The 20,711-nt window shown below is 40.2% G+C and overlaps 1 protein-coding gene across 1 annotated transcript in view; it reads right to left on the bottom strand.

Moving 5' to 3' along the window:
* Positions 1-15,601, bottom strand: part of tpk1 (thiamin pyrophosphokinase 1) — a 57,994-nt gene extending 42,393 nt beyond the window's left edge. The window contains exons 1-3 of the mRNA XM_070927888.1: positions 15,573-15,601; positions 13,958-14,048; positions 9,469-9,543 (exon numbers count right to left, since the gene is read on the bottom strand). Of these exons, the coding sequence (XP_070783989.1) occupies positions 9,469-9,543; positions 13,958-14,000 (118 nt within the window). The 5' untranslated portion in view covers positions 14,001-14,048; positions 15,573-15,601. The remainder of the gene's footprint in view (positions 1-9,468; positions 9,544-13,957; positions 14,049-15,572) is intronic.
* Between the last annotated feature and the right edge of the window lie 5,110 nt (positions 15,602-20,711).

Raw genomic sequence — 20,711 nt, 5'->3', positions numbered from 1 at the left:
TAACTGAAGGCAATTCATTTTAAATGGATGGTACACCTTACAGTCACTGAAATCTGCCATTAAAATATAACCAAAGAAGAAAGGGATTATTCTCAGACAGGGCGTTGTATACTGAGGTTTGTTGTTAGTAGGAGCCATATCACACATTTGATATCTTTCCAGTGCTACTTCTGATAAATATCTTCTGGTGCGGTATCCTTTCAAACAATGTCCAGAGTTTTTGTGAGTACACATACAGCTTCTGTAGCTGGCTGGCTTGATTCTTAAAAGGCAACATACATGAGACACTTTTTGATGAGAATTGTTTAGACAAGTGTCATATAATTAAACTAATGTTATTATACACTGATACACAAAGATGAATGTTGAAGGGTAGAGTCTGATGCTTAATACATCTGGCTGTCAGAGCGCTGAGTGCACAAGAATACATTTATAGAAAAAGGAAAAACATAACAATAATGCGCAAATTAAAACACAGCACTTAGTTTGGAAACAAAACATGAGTAATGTCAAGGTTTTTTAAATAAATACACTTACTTCAATCACTGCACAAACCTTAAGTTTGAATAAGGTCCAAATTAGTTAGAAAGAAATGTCCTTTCTGCCAATGAAAACATTACAAAAAGCATGCTACAAAGTAATCAGTAATGCATTATGGTTACAAAGTTTTATTTGACCTTCTGAAGGCAAAGTAAGCGAAAGAGCACTTATCTTTTCTGATTTTAAAAACAGACAAATGAGGCTGTTATTTGCTATTCTTAAAATATTATTCATTAGATGCAAACTATTTGCAAATGTCTCCTTCATGGCCTCCATTCTATTCAAATTGAACAGGCAGTCTATTTTTTTAAGAGCCCTTTTCTGTTTGGGGCTGTTGTGGTGCACACGGGGGAAAAACTTCAAAGAATCAGCTGCAGTTTTCTACTTGCACCAAAGAGACGAGCAACTGTTGTACGAGTGTTTGCTGTCTCATTGACTTTCTTTCTCCAACTGTGTCCATTCCCCAAACCCATCATTGAGTGTACATGTGTGTGCCATGTGCATGCATACAAGTCACTACATGCAATCTGGGAAAGTGTATTACAAGTCAAAATAAAATTATATTTCACCTTGAAATTACTTCACGTTATTTGCCATTTTTATATACACTCATTCCCCACTTTATCACTTTGCTCATAGTGGTTTGAACTCTCTGTTGCCTTCAGAACAGCCTGACTTCATAGCACCATGCATTTCAGGCAGCAGCTATCTAAAAATTATAATAACTCTTTAACTCTGTTAACGGTGGGCACATACTGACATAAACACTGATTCAAAAATGTAGCGCATCATTCATTTCAATGACACTACTGCACTGGCACAGCAGGGGTTCCCAATGCAAGGGCCTATGGGAAAAAAACATGTGGTCGTCTAGCAAAAAAACTGAGACTGGCTCAACTTTTGCTGCGACACATCCAGTAACACTCTGTACTGGCCAATATAATGTGTGCAAGCAAGCACACATCCTTGGTAGATTACTTTATAACTTCAGCGGCATACTTCTACTGCATACCTCACAATCACCCATAAGGAGGAGAAAATCTTTGCTGCTGTGACATCTGTCCAGAGCTGCAAAATCTTGTCTCACAGCAGTCAATTTAGTTGTTTATTGGTGAATGTAAGCCTTAGTCTAGGAAAGCAGTGGTTACACACAGACCCAGTTAAAAGGTGCCCTGTGAGGTTTTCTTGTACACAAACAAAAGTTATGTTTGCTTTCAGTGTTTCTCACCAAAACACATTGTGTATCCTTGAGGCCAACCAAATGTGTTAAAGTGTCCCAGTAAGCCATGCCAGTGAGCCAGCATGCACAATAGCAGGACTCTGGAAGTGGCTCACCTAAATGGCATGCAGTTGATTTCAATGTTGCCATGTTATCTAATTACACCTGCCAAAATATCTGCAGTGAAAAAGGTCATTAATTCAATATCAGGTGACCGAACGTTCACCACAGCATCATTTTGCCCATCTAGATGCATGTATGCTAGCTAACGGTCTTCTTCTTCCCGGCTTTTGTTGTCTCATTGCCATGTTTCTTGGCGCATTATCGCCACAGAGGAATAGTGTGAAATGATCATCATCAGTGTGGTTCACATTGCCCACATGTCCAAGTCCGTGAATCCCTGTGTGCACAAACGAAATACTTACAAAACGGGGACCCACTCGTAAAAACATTGCTCCACAGCGCAACTGGGGAGCCACAGATAACCTCAAAAAAACATTAAGTTCTACTTACCGTTTAATGTAATGTAAAGTTCTACTGACAGTTTCAAAAAAATTGCATCACCAAACCAGTATCAACTTCAAGAATATCACCTTGCATACTAAGGTGTTTAATTATAAACATGACAATAATGTTAAACTTGTGACTACATACCTCACACTTCATGGTAAAACAAACATCAGACTTTCTAGTTGTAAACTGATTTCCACACCTCACAGACATCACTTAACTAAATTGACCCCTAAAAACATGTTTAGCATGTAACAATGCATACTGTGTCACACCTACATACTGTAAATCCACATGCAAACACATACTCACACACACACACACACTAAAGCAAACTCGATTAGGAGAATTAAATGGAGGGGAATGATTATTCCGACAGAGGGGGATATTCTTCTCCTCGCCTTGAGTGCTTAAAAAGTAAGAGAATGCAGATGTATTTGCATTGATGTAAATAAGACACTTATACTCAAGGTAGTGCTTTTATTCATAACCCCCACCACCTGCTGTCTATGTTTCACGTCAAGAAATGATTGGAATGTAAATGACTCATTATCTCTGACAGTGCAAAGGCTGAAAAACTTTTCGAATGACAACTTCTCGAAAAACAGAGAAACTGTTCTTTAAGCCTGATGGTGACAGACTGTAAAGCTATCAGTCATTATCTGTGCATAAGCATCTACACACACATGAACACACACATACACACACACACTGAATAATTTCAGACTTGTGGTTCTAGAACAGTTACTTCTGTCTGTCAATCATTTACTCAGCTCTGTTTGCATAGCATGCCATTAAAACACATGCGCGCGCGCACACACACACACACACACACACACACACACACACACACACACACACACACACACACACACACACACACACACACACACACACACACACACACACCACACACACACACACACACACACACACACACACACACACACACACACACAGCTTCAGTAAATTTGAGAGGTTCGATGTGATTGATTGAAGTGTGGCTCTTAAGTACCAATCTTTCAAAATCTACTACTTTGTATAATTTCCAATTATATATATTTTCTGACCCTATTTCATTCACACAGTCAACCACAAACTTGTATCAACATTTTATCATGTGAGACTCCTGCCAACACTCGACTTGATAAGCACAAGGTCCCTTCCAGATCTCACAAATATTGAGTGATCATTTTCAATATTTTGTTTATGTTAAAACCTCTTTTAACATTATTTCACCCTGTTATTACATTCTGTACTGCCTCCCACTTAGTCTGAAATAAAAAGTGCCTCCGCTGACGTCAGATGATATTATGACAAATCATATTAGCCCTATTAAGGTTCAGGGAAAATGAGCAGTCGCGCTACATCACACAGCAAAGGCCATGTATTCAATGATTGAGACGATTGTTTAAACTTCCGTGTTGTAACTACATTGATAACGAGATGACATGCGACATTGATCAGTAAGATCGTACGTGTGCTACTACAGAGTAATTAAAGGTGCCCTGCTGAGTTTTCTTGTAAACATATTGTGTGTATCCTTGTGGGCCAACAAATGTGTTGAATGTATTTTCTTCCTCATAAAGCATTTATAAAGCCAATCTTTTAAATATTTTAAATCCTGCATTGTTTACATCCATGTTCACTTGCTAACAGTCTTCTCCTTCACTGTCTCTGTTCACGCATTACTGCACTTATTACCACCACCAGCTGTCAATCACTACCAGTGCTCAAAACTCCATAGGGTACCTTTAACAGGGGAGCCACAGATCACCTCAAAAAGTTCTACTTAATTGATATTGCAATGTCAGGGAAAAAAAATACTTTTTACGAGTAGGGAAAAGCAGAGACAAACATCCCAGAAACAATCAGATGCTTATGTGTGAGAAAATTCCTTGCAGGTAAGACACCAGGTTGACATTAGTCTGATAATCACCAGGTGGACACGTTTTATCCAATATAGTCTGGTCGAGTTGAAGTTTGAAATTTGTATTGAGCGGCTGGACAGGAAGTATCATCAAGGGCTGTGATCCCCAAACCAATTTCCTGGGTGAAACCCCGTACTTTTTTTTGTTTTTACTTTTTCTGCTTTGTATTTATCAGTAATGTCCCCGTCAGTTAAATTGTCTCAGTAAAGCACTTTGTTCCCTGTGTTAAGGCTGATGTCCTTGAGTGTGCAACCATATTTTTAAGTTTCGTAGCTTTAATTGTCCTTGTGTCTGCATGTCAAATACTCAGGAGTGCCGTTTTAAGCTTGCTGTTCTTGACACAATTTCTTAAGACTCCAAACACAGGCAGGTCAAGCTTATTCAAATGTTGATTTTCATTGTGTGAAAATCTTTCTCAAATGCCTGTTGGAGTGTCGGCCTTTCTAGATCTCTCAACATTCAATTTGTCTCCGTCACAGTAAATGGCAAAAGTGGGTAAACTGAACTTGAGAAAGATTATCTCTCCATCTGCACTCTGCCCACAGGCGTTGAAGATACAATTACTGTCATTCTCCCATTGAAAACAATGAATTGCCGGCTGTTTGAAGTTCGCCACAATTGTGAATGCAACAGCCTAACCAGCTCCATCTTCTCTTTCTCTCCACAGCATAAGAGTTTAACAAACAAACTCAACAGAAAATCGCAAGAGACATAGATGCCTTATGAATGTTAATGGTGATATGATGTGAGCTGCGCAGGGATGGCAGAAGCAGTCAGAGGAGTTGACCTTGTAAATTAACTAGCCATAATAATCCCTCCCTGCAGGCTTCGGAACCAACTCCTCCTGTCACTCACTCTGCTGTGTGATAGATACATATGGTTGGCAGGAGATAATGCACTTCCACACACAGTACTAAACCTGTCATTTCAGTGCTTTTTCGCTTCTGAGTTTGATGCAGAAAAGATGCATGTACACGTTCACGTAGACACACACACACACACACACACACACACACACACACACACACACACACACACACACACACACACACACACACACACACACACACACACACACACACACACACACACACACACAGCTGTGGGGTATATTCTATAACAGGCCAGTATTGATGATGTTGGTGGTGAGGATTAATGCCCGTCAGGTTGGGGCTTTAGCGCAGTATAGGAGAGGGCAAACGGTCACAGAGAGCGGTGAAAAGATTATTATCCTTATTATGATGCCTTGGCGGCCTCCCTTCATCTATCAGTCCACCTCTCCCCCTCCATATGTCACCCTGTCTCCAGATCCACCCTGCTCTCTACACCTTGCCTCAAATTTGATTGATTTCCTGCACAAACATCTAATTTTCTTTCTGTCCACCTCCACACTGTTACTCTTTATTCTATTAATTCTATTCTATCCTTCTCTTTGTTATTCTAGGTGGCACAGTTTCACCAGCTCTTCCACTCATTTTCTTTTCCTTTCCACTGAAGGAATAACAATTTGCTTTTTAGCTTTCTTTTGATCTCTATCTATCAGCCCTCTCTCTTCGAATTCTCCACATACATATTTACACCACCTGACACATGTGCTTAAGTGTGTATGTGCACGCCAACGCATTGCAGCCACGTCATCCAACCGGCCTTGATTGCGAGGCTGATACTAGACTGGCTGATGGGTGATCTTCACAAACTTCAGCAAGCTGCTCTACATCAACAAATGATGAAAAGAGGCACTTGTAGTAAACACAGGCTGATTTTTTGTCTTGTAGAGAGAGTTCCCTCCACTGATTGCTTTATTGATTTGCTTGTTTGTGTTGTTACACAGTGAGTAAGTGAAGGATCTGTAAGTAAGTAAATGAGTGACTGATTGACTGAGTGAACGAGTGAGTGGGTGACTGACTAGATGAGCAAGTGGGTGACTGATGGACTAGATCAGTGAAGAGGGTGCGTGAGTGAGATAAGCAGCTTGATCCCACTTCACAACATCGCACTCGGCACCTGTAAATGAGTTTCCCTTTGATCAGTGTTGCGCTCTTCCAGCCTCCATCGCTCCCTTGCTCCCTGCTGCTCTACCTCTCCCACAGGTGAAGAGGGGGCCCAGGGGCAGCACATCAGAGGACCTGAGAGTGCCTTTATGCGTGTACGTGTGTGTGAGTGTGCAGATGTCTGCGCCTGTAAGGGTGGAGACCTGGCTACGACACCTATAGGTGAACAACCATCTGGAGAGTGACACACTCAGACACGCTCATGCGCACACTGACATCTGCTTATCTCATAAACAACATTAAAAATACATGGCATATCAAGTAAGGAACGATAAACTTGCTACAAGCGTGTTTACCATCACACTGCGAAAGATCTGAGATCTGCCATTCATGCACCATCATGATCCTGTCAAAACTTCTTCAAGTCCCATGTGCACTGCTGCCAAGAGGAAAACTGATCAAGAAAGCTTCCCAATTTCTGACATCCACACCACAGCATTGCTTGTGGCATTTAAAAAGCCACCCAAAATCTCTGAAGTTTTTTTTACAAGTGGCCTTATCTAAAAAAGGAGCAAATACCCAAATCTGCCATATGACCCTATCAAGCTGCATCATAGTGCCAAAATACATCTGACGTGGCCATCTATCTCACAATGGTGCAGTTGGTTGGTTAGAGGATTCGATGCAATGCTTGCCTTATGATTCTTGTTCCTGTGTTACTGGCAAGTATTGAATGTGAAAAATTATTGAGACAATCAGCAAAAGGATATGCAATACCACAATGCATTTATGTAATATTGAATCCCTGAAGCATAACCACATCAGTTAAACTTTGCTGGTCTGGTCACAGTTTGAATAAAAAGGAAGGATGTTAAAGAAAATACATCCTGATACTCCTCACACTGTTGAGGGTCAGTTATAATCAACAGGGCGTAAAAAAAAAATCTATTAGATATTGAAAAACAGTCTTCAATTTTCTTCAAAAACTACAAATTGCTGTTCAAATGCATTTCACATCATTTTGCAACTGCAATTTTGTGAAAAACAAGCAATGTGATTTTTGATAGTATTGTGCAGATCTAGATCGTATTGTGCAGCAACTGGTATCAAAATCCTTTGATGTTTGTTTTATATTTTTCTTCAAATTCTATATTTTCTATTCTTCTCACTTCATAGACTAACCAAAGAATCTTTATCTTGGGGCACCAGGCAACCTTTGGTGTGAAATCAGATCAGGGAATTGCTTTGTCTAATGTCATTAAACATTTTCTGGAGGTCCTCTAGTATAAAGGCAAAAATCAAGAGCGTCTATCTAACTGTGTGACTGCTGTGCGATGGAAAGAGCTCAGGTGCCTCTTGGGTTTTTGCTAAGTTGATAAGAATATCAAAGCCGTGTTCATTAAAATTCAATCCGATGTGGTTTTAATCACAAGTTTGGCTTCAAAGTTACTTTGTTTACTAACCTTCTTCCCTGATTGCATAAATATGTGTATTACATTTTTCATAAATTAGTGTGCCTACAGTTTATTTGTTGTTGTTTTTATGGTCTCAGCATTAAAACTGTTGAGATCCAGTGATCCAGGCCACATTTCTCAACTCTGTCCTTGATAAAACAACTACAAATTCAGCACATTAGGCTCTGTTTCTGATCAGTTCACCAGATGTGAAATAAATACAAAGTTGTAGGATACAGGTTAAGATGACACTGTCTGGTTTAAAGGCTCAAAGTCAGCTTTGCATATTTAACACATCACAGCCAAGTAGCACAACCGTGATGCATCAACGCATCTCATAAGCGACACCTCAGGGAGTCTGAAGCTCTACTTCCCTTCAAAAACCTATTTTCCTCTTTTAACGATGAGCCTTTTGTGCATGTTTCTGAATTCTTGTTTGTCTTTTACTCTGATAAAGGGCCTTGGAGTATTCATGAAGCAGCAGGAAAATCAAATCCATTTTTATATCCTCTAGTTACCAACTACAAATATGTTGGAATCTAGGGGACTCCCTTTGTTCATAAACTGCCAGAAAACTTGTGACCAGCAGGTTGCTGATGTGAAAGTGACAGAGCACAGTTTTTCCCCATCTTCTTCATCATCAAAATGCCCTTGGGCATGTTACTCTAAACGGGAAAGCTTGTATTATACACGTACGATATGTTTGAATATGACTGTACAGCCCCTGTCCTGCTAGATGTTTATGAAACTTTATGTGTATAAGCACGGGTTGTGCATCAATGAGAATTTTTTTAGGGTGAGAAACAACCACATATCCTGCACTAACCAGACCATTTCCCTTCACTGGTGAAAGGCTGCAAGAGGCCTCACGGATGTAAGCAACAGCTCAGACGCCCACATTCGGAATGCAGGAGTCTCGGGTCCAGTGGGTTTGTTTATATCGACATGTCACTCCCCCGCTGAGTGGAGCGGACACTTACTGCCACTACCGGTGTTCACATTATTTACCAACCAATTGTCTATAGTGAATGTATACATACTCGAATGAATCTGAATGGATGTACCATCCTTGTTACCTTGAGACCTTACAATTGCTATCAGAGTGCTTTCAATAGGATCGAACGTCTATAAAAACAAACTGTATATTTAAGTATATGGCTCAGTGCTGTAAAAACTGTTGACATATGAAAATAAAGAATGAAATGCATACAGACCTTTTAAGTTACAATATAGCTCTTTTACGATCATACACATTTCAGGTTTATCTGTGAACTTAAATGACCCTGTTTCAGCTTGACACAGATACAGACACAGTTTAGTTGTTGATGCATGCGTCTGAAAAATGTCAGATTCAAAACTCATTATGCCATTTAATAATGATGCAAAAAAGTCAGTGTCTCGAGGGCAACAAAATGAAGCTGCATATTTAGGCTGTGAATGCAATGGAAATACCTTTTGTATAATAATATCTTTGTTTTGATTATAATCATTGTTCAGGTCATGCAGCCACAGGAGTTAAAATAAAATAAAGTCACCCTTGCAGAAAGGAAAATAATTTTCTGCAAAATAATTATGTCATCTTTAACTTCATTAAAACACATCTCACAGGAAATGTGGGCAGAGGGCAGGTAGGGGGCATTTTCAATGACATGGCAGCAATTAAGATTTTGCATCGTGAATGCTAGACAGGCCAGTCTGAAAAAAAACAAACAGGGGAATACATGCTCAGTGCAAACCAATGCAGGGATCCAAATATATATATATATATGTATATATATATAAGGGGGCTTGTTTGATCTGTGTCGGTGATGTGTGAGATATACCTTTACTCCAGAGGACGTGTAGGTAGTCCTCATCAACAGGCTGGTTCAGAATGACGAGACAGATCCTCTGTGTGCCTGCAGAAGAAGACAGAAGGAGGAGAAAAGCAGATGGAGACACAATCGGATAGAGACACATATAGACGATGGTGCAAAATGGCCACATAGTAAAAACACAATACATAACTATTTGCATGTTTCAAAAAATACATTTCAAGTACAGATCGGAGGGCTGTTGTTTGTAGCATTGAATGTGCAAAAATAAAGAACAAAATGAAAACAACGGGCTGATAATGAAGTCATTATGATGCTCTACACAGAAACAGGAAAATAAGAGGGAGGATTAAAAACAGAAACCATTCCAAACGAGTCATGATGTTGAATCTTGGTTTTGTGAAAGTTCAAAATGTTTTCCCACTCGATCCAATTAAGCAGTGAGTGGTTTGTTTGCAACATCAGAAAACGTAACGAGTGTAGACAATGTGTATCCAAATTATGCAACACTTTCCCCTTAACTACAGCACCTTTACTCTCCTCGCAATCAATGTCAAAGTCCATAGTATTAGGGGTTTTTTTAAAAAGGGAAATCTATCCACTTAAGCTGGCAAACATCTCATCGATGCTCATTTGAATACCTTGACCTTGGTGACACACCATCTGTAACTACATGACAACAGAGGAAAGCCCTTTCAAAAAAGCCCAAATGAAAGTAACCTGTCATCCTATAGCTCCTGTCTTTCCTCTCAGTGTACCTCCATGCTTCTTTGTCAAAGTCTCTGTCCCAGGGTGCATCATTTCACAAATCCATTTCCTCCCTCAACCCCCCCATCCATCTTGCTTTTAGCTTTTCCTTTGCTCTGCTGCTAATGCAGATCCCCTGACAAATACTTTAGAATTGTCATTTTTCTATCCACAGGAGATGAAAAAAAATAATGGAAAACTCTGCATTCACTGACAAAGTAAAAACAGAGCTGCAAGAAAAGCCTTAATGGACCAAAGACTAAAGCACAACCTCTCTTCCCCCTTGTCTTCACACTTAGCCATTTCATTGCTTGCTCATTTATCTTTCACTCTCATATCTGCCCTCATGAATGATTTCTCATCCATTTTTTAAGTTGTTGCCTTTTGTAGCAAAGCCAAAACGCCATATTCAAGCTTAAGCAATACTCTGTGATTACAATGTCCTCTTCCCTCTCTCCTAAACTGTATTTATGTAAATTCCACACAACTGGATTCCAGTTTCGGAACAACACGACATGGCAAATAAAGCTTGTATCTTTCCCAATACACCTTTCCCGATGCATCGTGAATGCAGTGGGTGGCCAGACAAAGCAACGGTAAGAAGAAAGAAGAAGAATATACTTAGGTGTCATGAAATTCTCATCAACTTGTGTCCTGAAAAAAAAAGCCTTTTTGGATTCATACCCTCAGTGTAAAGAGTGCATTTTGGCTTGACTGAGAAAGTGTGGAGAAAAGAAAAATTGTCCTTTGTGTTTGTGACTTTGTTGCAGCAGCGGGCTTGATGTTGTTAAAAAGTTCACAACACTGGAAGGTCATTTCCAATGCGAAAGTCAACCCCGGCAGAGTATGGTAAAAGGAAGAGGAAGGGAAGAGAGGATAAAGTGGAGACACAAAGGAGGAGGAGGAAAAGAAAGGAGGACACAAGAAGGGGTAGGTGAGGAGGAGAAAGAGGAGGAGTAGATTTGTCAGTCTTGTCTCTTAATTGGCTGGAAGTGTACAGAGAACAAAAGACAAACTCAACCAGCCGTGACTTTTCAGATAACCCCTCGTCGCACAAACACTCATCTCCCCACACACACAGAAAAGAGGAGATGCGCGGCCTTTCGTGTGCTCTGTTAAAAGAAATGTCACCTTGGGAATCTTGTGCCAGACGGCATAAATACGACAAACACACATACACACATACATACACACACACACACACACACACACACACACACACACACACACACACACACATAAAATCCAAGCACATAACCTCGCAAATAGATATTCCAGGAATAGGCATTTATAATTAAAATGGTGAAATTTAAAAAGCTAACTGTGCACACTTGGGATTTTAAAATGCAGACATCCAGGGGCAGTTTTTATATTCTCCAATGTGAGTCTAGATAAGCATTTTCTGCAAGAGATTAAACTAAAGAAGCCATTGAAATATACTCTGAACTTATCTAATGGGAGGAAAGTGTTTCACTATACTGTACAGCTGAGAGAAAGATGTTAAATGTGTATGATACAGGGAATCTCAGACAAATCTTTTACTTTTGATAGCAAGTGACAGATTTCTCAGCAAAATGATGTCATCAGGAGGATGTGTGTGTGCTCTGATCTGTTCTGTTCTGTTCTGTTCTGCAACCGTTTGGGGGTTTATTTGCACACCCTGTGAAATCTTTAGAATAAATCTTGGATTTGTACAGTGAGCAAAGTCAAGAGTGAAGCCTGTAATGTTTAGCTAACGTGTTTGAGTAAACATTTGTTTCAATGGATGCTTCAAAACTGCTGATAGCATCCTATCAGAAGTGAGTGTCTCTTGACTGATGTTGGCCTTTGTGTGTTATTGATTTTCGCGCTGTACAAGCATTGGAAATCAACACCAGCTCTGTGTTCCAGCTCTGCGCAAATCACACACGTGTGCGAGAATGTCAAGTATATACTAGGGTTGGGCAATATGTTAAAATTCTCCAACTGGCTACAACCGGCGATTGCTGACATATCCGCACAGGTGTGTGCGGTGCATGCAGGGGTTTGAATTTGCCTTCACCCTATCCTCTGACATCCGCTGTCTTTAATGTGAAAATCTATTCTTACTGAAACATCACAGCCTATGGGCTAGTCTTCTTATTAAACAAAATAATTAAACAAAATAAATCACCTTGAGTTCTTTGCTAGGCAATAAGCTGTAAAGACAAGCTGAACAGCTGTCCCGCACTATTTGAAAAAAGGTCCGATGGCGTGCAGCCTCCAAATGAACAAACAGGTGGGAATGACATAACTACGCTATTAAATGATCAGTGTGCACAACTGCACATTCAGTTTTCAAGTTCTCAAATATGATTTATAAATTGACGATGATTTTCAGCACCGATCGATCGGACAGCAGACACGCAGGACGGCTTAATGTCATTTAGTCCCTGCCCTGTTTTGTGAAAGCCCCCTCTGAAATCAGTGCAACAAGAACATTCATAATATGGCACAATTCCAACTGCCAGTTCCTATTCGCACACACCTTGAATTGTGCTTCATAGGTTAATTATTGTTGAATTCTCAAGGAGGCAGACCTTTAAATTAGCGAAATATAATGACAAAAAATGCCCTAACCCTAGTATATACTAACATATGCACAGACGCAAAACTACAGCGGCCTTTGCAAGAGCATTACATTGAGCATTACATTGTAGGCCTGTTAAAATGAAATTGTGCTATAATGTATAAGGAAAGAATATTTTTCATGTCAGCCATAAAATTAGCTCTTTATAAAATAAATCTCAAACATTTCACGGAAAATAACAAATGTAACTGTAGCTGTAATACAAAAGAGACATAAGAGACGGAGAGAACTACATGCATGCTGTCTTCTCGACAGGCCAAATTGTTGTACGATCCCCTTGACCTTTACAGCTCTGGGTAAAACCTGCCCTTAGGCTCATATCAGCTTTCCTTTCTCCACACTCACACACATCACCAGGGAGCTCACATAAACCTTGACCTGAGAGCAATGGCTAAAGGCAGCTATAACCAGCTTCCTCCTCAGGTCTGTAGGACAGACAGTGCTGACCATCTGGAGAGTTCTATTTTTCTTTAAGAGCATCAACAGATGCAGAACATATTTGAGGAAATGAGTCTTGCTACAAAAACATGCCTCCATGCAGTTGGCAAAGAGAGAATAAATGTGGGTGGCATTTTGTTTTTGTCAAATGTCAGACTGAACTTTGTTTTCCAGTGTTGCGTTTGAACAAAGTGAATTCATGTGATGACTGGGATTATATTCAGGAGCGACATTACTTATTTTTAGAAATATTTTAATAATCAAGATGCCTCTTCAAAGATTGTTTTTCTCGAACAGCTAACATTACAAGCAAACACATCAACCCCTCTTTCAGTAAAGATTCATTATGTACGCAGCCAAACAAAAAAGACACAAGGAAGTGTATCTCATACATATACACATTGTTGTCATGAAAGTGCCATTGATTTGTTTTTGAGTTTGAATTCCCTGAAGACCGTTTGTGTGTCAGAGTGAATGAGAGAGGCAGGGAGAGGAAGACGAGTGTGACAGTGATGTGAGTAAGTGTGTGTTTTGATCAGATGCATACAGATCGTCTGTGTTTGGGTCCTGGTTTGTGTGTGGACCCACACACAGATATGGCTTGTGGGTGAGCATACCATGTGTGTCGGTGCATGCACCTGCGTATTTGATTGATTGTGTGTATGCGTGTTTGCGCCAAGGGAATGTGTGTTTGATAGGCAGTACCTGAGGGCAGCAGGCAGTCCAGAGGCGTCAACTCCTCATCCATGGCCAGAATCCACAGGAGCCTGTCTTCAATCAGCCGACTCACCTGGAACTGAGGAGAGGACGACAGACCCTGTTGATATTCTTTCTTTTATCTTTTTCTTCTTTTTTTTTTTTTTTAAACCAATCAAAGGAAGTCATTTCATTTTAGGCTCTGGCCAAATTATTCCCCCTGAAACAAGCAGACTGAATATCAACACTAACATGCACACGAGAGCACAATGACACTAAGGTTGGATCACTGTATAACTCAAGACACAATGATCACACTAGGGTTATTATTTTCTTGATTAATCATTTGTAAATGAAAATAGAGAGTCTTTGGTGACATTTCCTGTTTTTAAAACCCAAAAGTATTCACTTCACAATGACATGAAACAGCAAAAAGCAGCAAATGCTCACACAGAAGATGCTGGAACCACAGAATGACTGGCATTTTTGCTTTAAACATGATTAATCGATTATCAAAATACTTGCAGATTGATTGTCCTTCGATCAACTTAGATTAATGTACTGATCGTTGCAGCTCTAACTGAAACAATACATTGCTCATGATAATTGTAATATTACTACGCAGGCATGCCAGGACAGTCGTCACACTATCTGCTGAAGAGGTAACAAATCTGTAAGGCAGCCAAATTTGTTATAAAATTAATTACAGCTGAAGCAAGTAGTCGATTAATTGATTAGTCAGTTGATAGTCAGTTTTTTGGCTAACACATGCAAAGCAGCGACAAATGTCAGAATGTACAACAGTTTCACAATTAAAATAAAAGATAGCAACTCTTTTTATCATTCTCATTCCCAACAGTAAACATGTAATTCCAAATTGCTCCATGAAATATCTGAAATAATTACTTAAATGTTTTTTAAATTCTGAATCGTGTTTTCACCTGCCATCCCTTTGTCACAACTGCACTGAATTAAAATAAATGTATCACAATGTATTCCTTCTGCCACTTTGAAACATGCATGAACAACAATAGCATACAACAAACATCATGATATCATGCACCTTGATCACCTTACAGCTTTACAACTGCAAAGTATTCTTAAGTACTCAAAGTAAAAACGGCAGACTTTAAATCTGGTAACGTATACATACGCGTATGCTTTACTGCAACAACAACCACTGTTGCCACACTTTGTGCTGTGTTAATGCGTAAGCAGGCTGAACGCAGCAGCAAGTGATGCATTACCCCACCGCTAAACTGCTAAAAACATCGCTCAGCAACTGATTGATAAGCTCCCTTAACAGTAAACGACCCTGTTGAACTTTTCGTGACACATATTAGGCAGCACCTCCTTTGGGAAATGGAGTTAGCAGCCAATCCTTACCAGCGGCTTTTCATTCAGTTTCACAACACTTTAACCACTTATTAACGCAGCTGTGTGCAGATGTCACGGCGAGACGATGGAGCACTGAACCATGCTGCTTCCCTTTGTTCACAGATAAAACCGTACTATTCTGACAAAAACAGCACACATACCGATACTATGTTTCAATATTAATATCCCGACTTCACACTTTACAGCTGTCATTGCTATACGTCGTAAATATTCAATAAAAACTTACAGAATGAAGCGACTTCCGCCATTGGTGTTGTAAACAGTAAACAGTCAAAGAGATCGCAGGGAGCTCACAGCTAACCCAACAGGATGGAAGAGTGGCGGGAATTTGTTATGGGGACACCTACAGGCCAAAAGTGGAATACCATTTTCTTTCCTACATTGCTCTGAAGCAGAGACTCTCAAAGGCAGTCCCATAGGTTTTTTTTTAAAGAGACTCTAGGGTTCTCGAGCAAATTGAGAAATAGTTTAATTTCACTCTACGGTTCATTCAGTTGAAATTATTCCAATAAGAGAGTGACTACTCACTCCTTTCACTCTTCAGTGTACCCATCATTATGTGCCCCATTACAACATGGAAACTGAACAGAAGTCCAATTTAATATCAAATCAACAAAACAACAACTACATTGTTCCAGTATAGGGAGTAAGATAAATCTTATAAAACAGGGTCTACTGGCTTAATGTGGTTATATTTGGGGGTATATGTGAACCTTATAATCTTTCAAATGTCAAGAACCCCTAAAACATATCTGAATTAACACCACTGACCCGTATATGATGAGACTTTTATTGAAAGCAACTATTTTAATGTTTAATTCTAATTTAGTTTAATGGAGCATTAACAGTCAGACAATTAGATGCTTCATTGATCCCCCTCAACTCTGAGATCTACAAGGCCTTAGTGTCTTGCTTAAAGAACATACAGCAAGATGGATGAACCAGGATCTCCCCAACTATCTCTGCCACCCTGCTGTCTAAAGGTGGGATGATAAAGATAGGGAAGGGATTATAAACTGACACCAAAACAGTATCATCTGACTGGAATAACAATGAAATTAAATTGCTCCTCATTTGGCTGAGGAGTCCCTGCCTGCATGAGGACACCAACGTCATGTCCTCTGTATTTTAGTCTGGGAATATGTGAGTTGCAGGAACATGGGAGGTATTACATTCACATGGTATGTATTGTTTAGGGCGATTCTGCTATTTTTAAACATAACATATTTAAATTTGACTACTTTTTGTGACAATTAAATATAATCTTTTTGATATTGAGCTTTGGTGTTTGGGCAAAATGTGTGACCCCAGTACTGAGGTCAGGCCTGGTGCAAACATCTGAAAAACCTCTGAAGATGGCTGGGCTCCAGATGATATCCGATCTAAAATACAGTCAAACATTAACCAAAGTCGAAATTATTACCGAATTTAAGTGATTCTTTTTACATGAAATGTTTCTTGTTTGTTTAATGAATATAGCCAAAGACCATGGCTGCGGCTGATCATTCATACATTGGATCAATGATTTAATTAATTATTACATAATCAATATTGTATAGCACACACATACAAACATCCTCACACTCACACACAAACAAATTCAAGTAGACTTACACACTAACACACAGGCACACCAAAAATGCAGGCACATCAGAAAACTCACACATACCTCACAAACATGCACAAGCAAACACACACACTGGTAAACAAACATCATGAGCCCACACACACACAAGCAGTAGACTGATGGTGCATGCTTCAGATATCTTCAGACAGCAGTAGAAGCAGTGTAAAGTGAGAAACCAAATCTCTCTCAAGGTGAATCCACTCCGGAGGCTCGTTAAAACAAACGTTCTCTCATCAATCAGCACTTGTGCTGTCTCCCAGACAGACTGCACATGGGGGGAAATCATACACACACTCAACACACCGTTTTGCACAGGCATGTATGGGCTACACACAAGCACACACATGCTATGCTCAGATGCATGGGAAGTCATTCATTCTGTGGGCATGCATTATAAATACATCTATGAATAAATTCCTGGCTGAGTGCATTCTTCATTGGCAGGGATTTTTTTACAAGGCCACACCACCTGAATGTTTGATCGGTTCTCTCTCCTCTGTCTGCATCTAACTAGCTCACCTTTCCTTGTCCATCAATCTTTCTAATATTTACCCTTTTCCTTTCTTCCTTTGTTTTACAACATTGTCTTGTCTTTCTCTCACTCTCCCATCATATATGGGTCCCTTCCCCTCACTTCCTCTGTCTGGCATTCCCAATTATGATATTTTTTGCTTGACTATTCGAGGGAAGGTCATGGGTGAGCAAGACAAAGTGGGTCAGTGGTGGTAGTAAAGAAAGAGACTAGGTAAAGATTACAATACAGCCACATGTTCTGGCAGGAAGGAGGTTTATTACATGGTATAATATTAAACAGGAGATTGATGAACATGTGGAATATTTAACTATTCAAATCTCATTGACTAACCAGTGGGTCAGTCATTACAAACTCTGTTTGTGTAGACTGCTGCAGATATTTATTTTAAATTCCATTGGAGGTCCCCAAGTTACCAATTATATCAAACACATCAAGCTGAATTTTGAGGAAATGTGTATGAAATGATGCACTCAACATCCTGTTATATAATATAATATTTCACACATTGTAAACATCATAAAGCTTCAATGAAAAGCTGGAACAAGCAGACACAGAATATATGATTCTGTCAGTCAATGTGGAATAAGATGATTTTCCCAAGTTATTTAAAGCTTAATCACTTTCTGGTTGAGAGTTACATGAGAAGATCAACAAACAACAATTAGACATCTAGCAAGAAAGCAAATAAGCGTATTTCCTGAAATGCCAAGCCTTCCAAACAAGGGGGGAAACTTAGCAGGCTAAAATAATTAAGCATAAGAACAATATAGCCTAAGAGCTGTAAAAAGAGGATCAGTTTATATGTCACTTTCTATGTTTTCCATATCTCCCTGTGATTCCTGTAAAAGACTGACTTATGTCACAAAGTCCTTTTATCAAAATAAAGAGACGACTGGGTCACATTTAATGCACAGCATGAAGATTCTCACAGCTGGCAGATGGTTGAACCACAGAAAAACACCATTCAAAAGGAGTGAACCTCTGCCAGGCATTCATTTGCAGCCTTTCTTTCTACTGTGCAAGGTAATAATAGAAGTGTATCAAAATCTCTTGCCAATTGCTTTTTAATTATCTCTTTGCAAGAACATTGTGGTTGGTCTCCAGGTTTTTCCTATCTATCTTGTGCAGCTAATTACCTTCATTATTTGGCACATCAAAACCAGGAGGGCTGTTGCCAGTTTCTCACCTGCAAGGAGCAGTGAGGTAATGTCGGGTCACAAACACCAAGGCTGGTTGCCACAGCTGAGACAACCGTGTTCAGTCATTTCTCCTTAAATTACCACCTGCTTAGAGAGGAGCGTCTAGTGAGAACTGCAGACATTTTTATTTCATTTTCTCTTCAAGGTCATATCACAGGGAAGTAAGCGTGTTTGTCTTGAGTTCAATTTAATATCTCCTATCAGCAGATACACGGGTCACATTATTACCCTGCACACCCTGCGAGAATAAACCTGTTATTGTGAAAGATAATAAAACAAAAAAAGGAGACACTAACTGACATGCAAATTCAGACTGTCTCTCTCTCTCCCTCTTATGTACCCTCTCTACCTTTAATACTCACTATCATTACCTTAACTCTTTTCTGTCATTTCTCTTTCACATGTTCTTTTTTCCTCACTAATGCGCTTTCTCTTTATTCCTTTTTATCTGTCTTGCCTTTTTCCTCTCCCCGCTCCCTTTTGTCTATTACTTTGCTTTCAGCTTTACTTCACCTCATTGTACCTTCCATCATGCTCCTGGCTTTTGTATCCATGCAACATTTTAATATAATATAATATAATGTTTTTTTTGTTGAATAAAGGTGAATAGCGGCTCAAACGAGCCAGTTCAGGTAACTCAGGGGATCCTACTGCTCTGCTCAGTTTGGGGTCAACCAGTGTGAGGACACTGGCTACTGTTTAGGAAGTAGTTGCAGGGGGTATGTGCAGCTGAATTAGGACTAAGTAGGCCATTTTTCTTTTTTATCTGCCAATGACGATGACCCATTTTAGTTAGGAATGAACGAGGTACAAGAGCAATGGGGGACAGCATCTTTTTCAGTTGTTTTTGAGGTGGTGTCTCCTGCCATGGTCAACAAGGGTAAAAACAACACAGTGCAATACTCCGCTTGGAGGGGGATTTCTCTCACACAGCTAACAAATGGCCCTCAGTGGAAAGAGACAGGGCTTAAATTACTCTAGGTATACTTCAGCTCTGAGGAATGGGTCACTAAGAACAAGGTGGGCATATTACAGGTGATTGGACCCAGGATGTTGAAGTGGAGGTGGCCGCTCTCTTAACTCCAATACATGGGCAGGGCGGTGATTATCAACAACTTGGCAGCTTCTTCCCTGTGGCATTACTTTGCTATACTTAATCCCCCCAGAGGCTTCCTGTCATATAGCCAGGGGAAACTGGTGGATTTCTTTTTGGTCACGATATCATTGCCTAAGGGCTCGTGTCCCTCACCTGCCTGTCCAGAAGCAGGGATAAAGACCGACCTTGAGTGTGGGGTGGCACCATTCCAGCAGCTAGTATAAACTCATATCTGTTGAGGAGGCCAGCGGATGTGCTCTTAGAGAGAACTAAGGCTGGCAGCTTAGTCATTTTTTTCCCACATGAAGCCAAAAATGAGCACTACGGGTTATTAATCACTCATGCCTCTGATTCTACACATCTGTCCTGAGGGCATGGCACCTGCTGAGGTATACATTAGTGGATGGTGTAATATAGGATTTAAAGTGTATGGATGGGGGTGCAGTAGAAGTCTGTAATCCGAAAAATGAATATTTCCACTGTGTGCTACAACCCTGAGGAAGATTTCTGTGAAGGCCGGTACACAAAGTTGGAGCACAACCTTTGTCACCTAAGGGTAGAGAAAAAAGAGCTGGGCTGGACTGGACTGACCTCCCAGAAACTGCTGGAGGGGTTCATGGGGAGGGGGAGCTGCTGTGGGCCCTGCCAGGCGCTGTGAGGGATGATGCAGATGGCGCCTGGTGAGGCCACGGCGTAGGAGATTTCCGATCTCCCCGTGGTGCAGATACTAGCAGAAGCTGGGGTTTGGCAGGGAGAATGGAAGCAAACTTTCAGTGCTGTGTGCATGGGTTATTTTAGACAGACACGGAGAGGGCTTGTACACAGCATGTGTTAAGGTCAGGAAGACAGCCCAGTGAACACTTTGATGTTGATTAGATGTTGATATGACAACCTGTTGGGAATACTGA

Source organism: Enoplosus armatus, chromosome 21 (assembly GCF_043641665.1).
Source record: "Enoplosus armatus isolate fEnoArm2 chromosome 21, fEnoArm2.hap1, whole genome shotgun sequence".
Classification (NCBI taxonomy): Eukaryota; Metazoa; Chordata; class Actinopteri; order Centrarchiformes; family Enoplosidae; genus Enoplosus; species Enoplosus armatus.
This window is presented reverse-complemented; position numbering and strand designations above follow the sequence as displayed.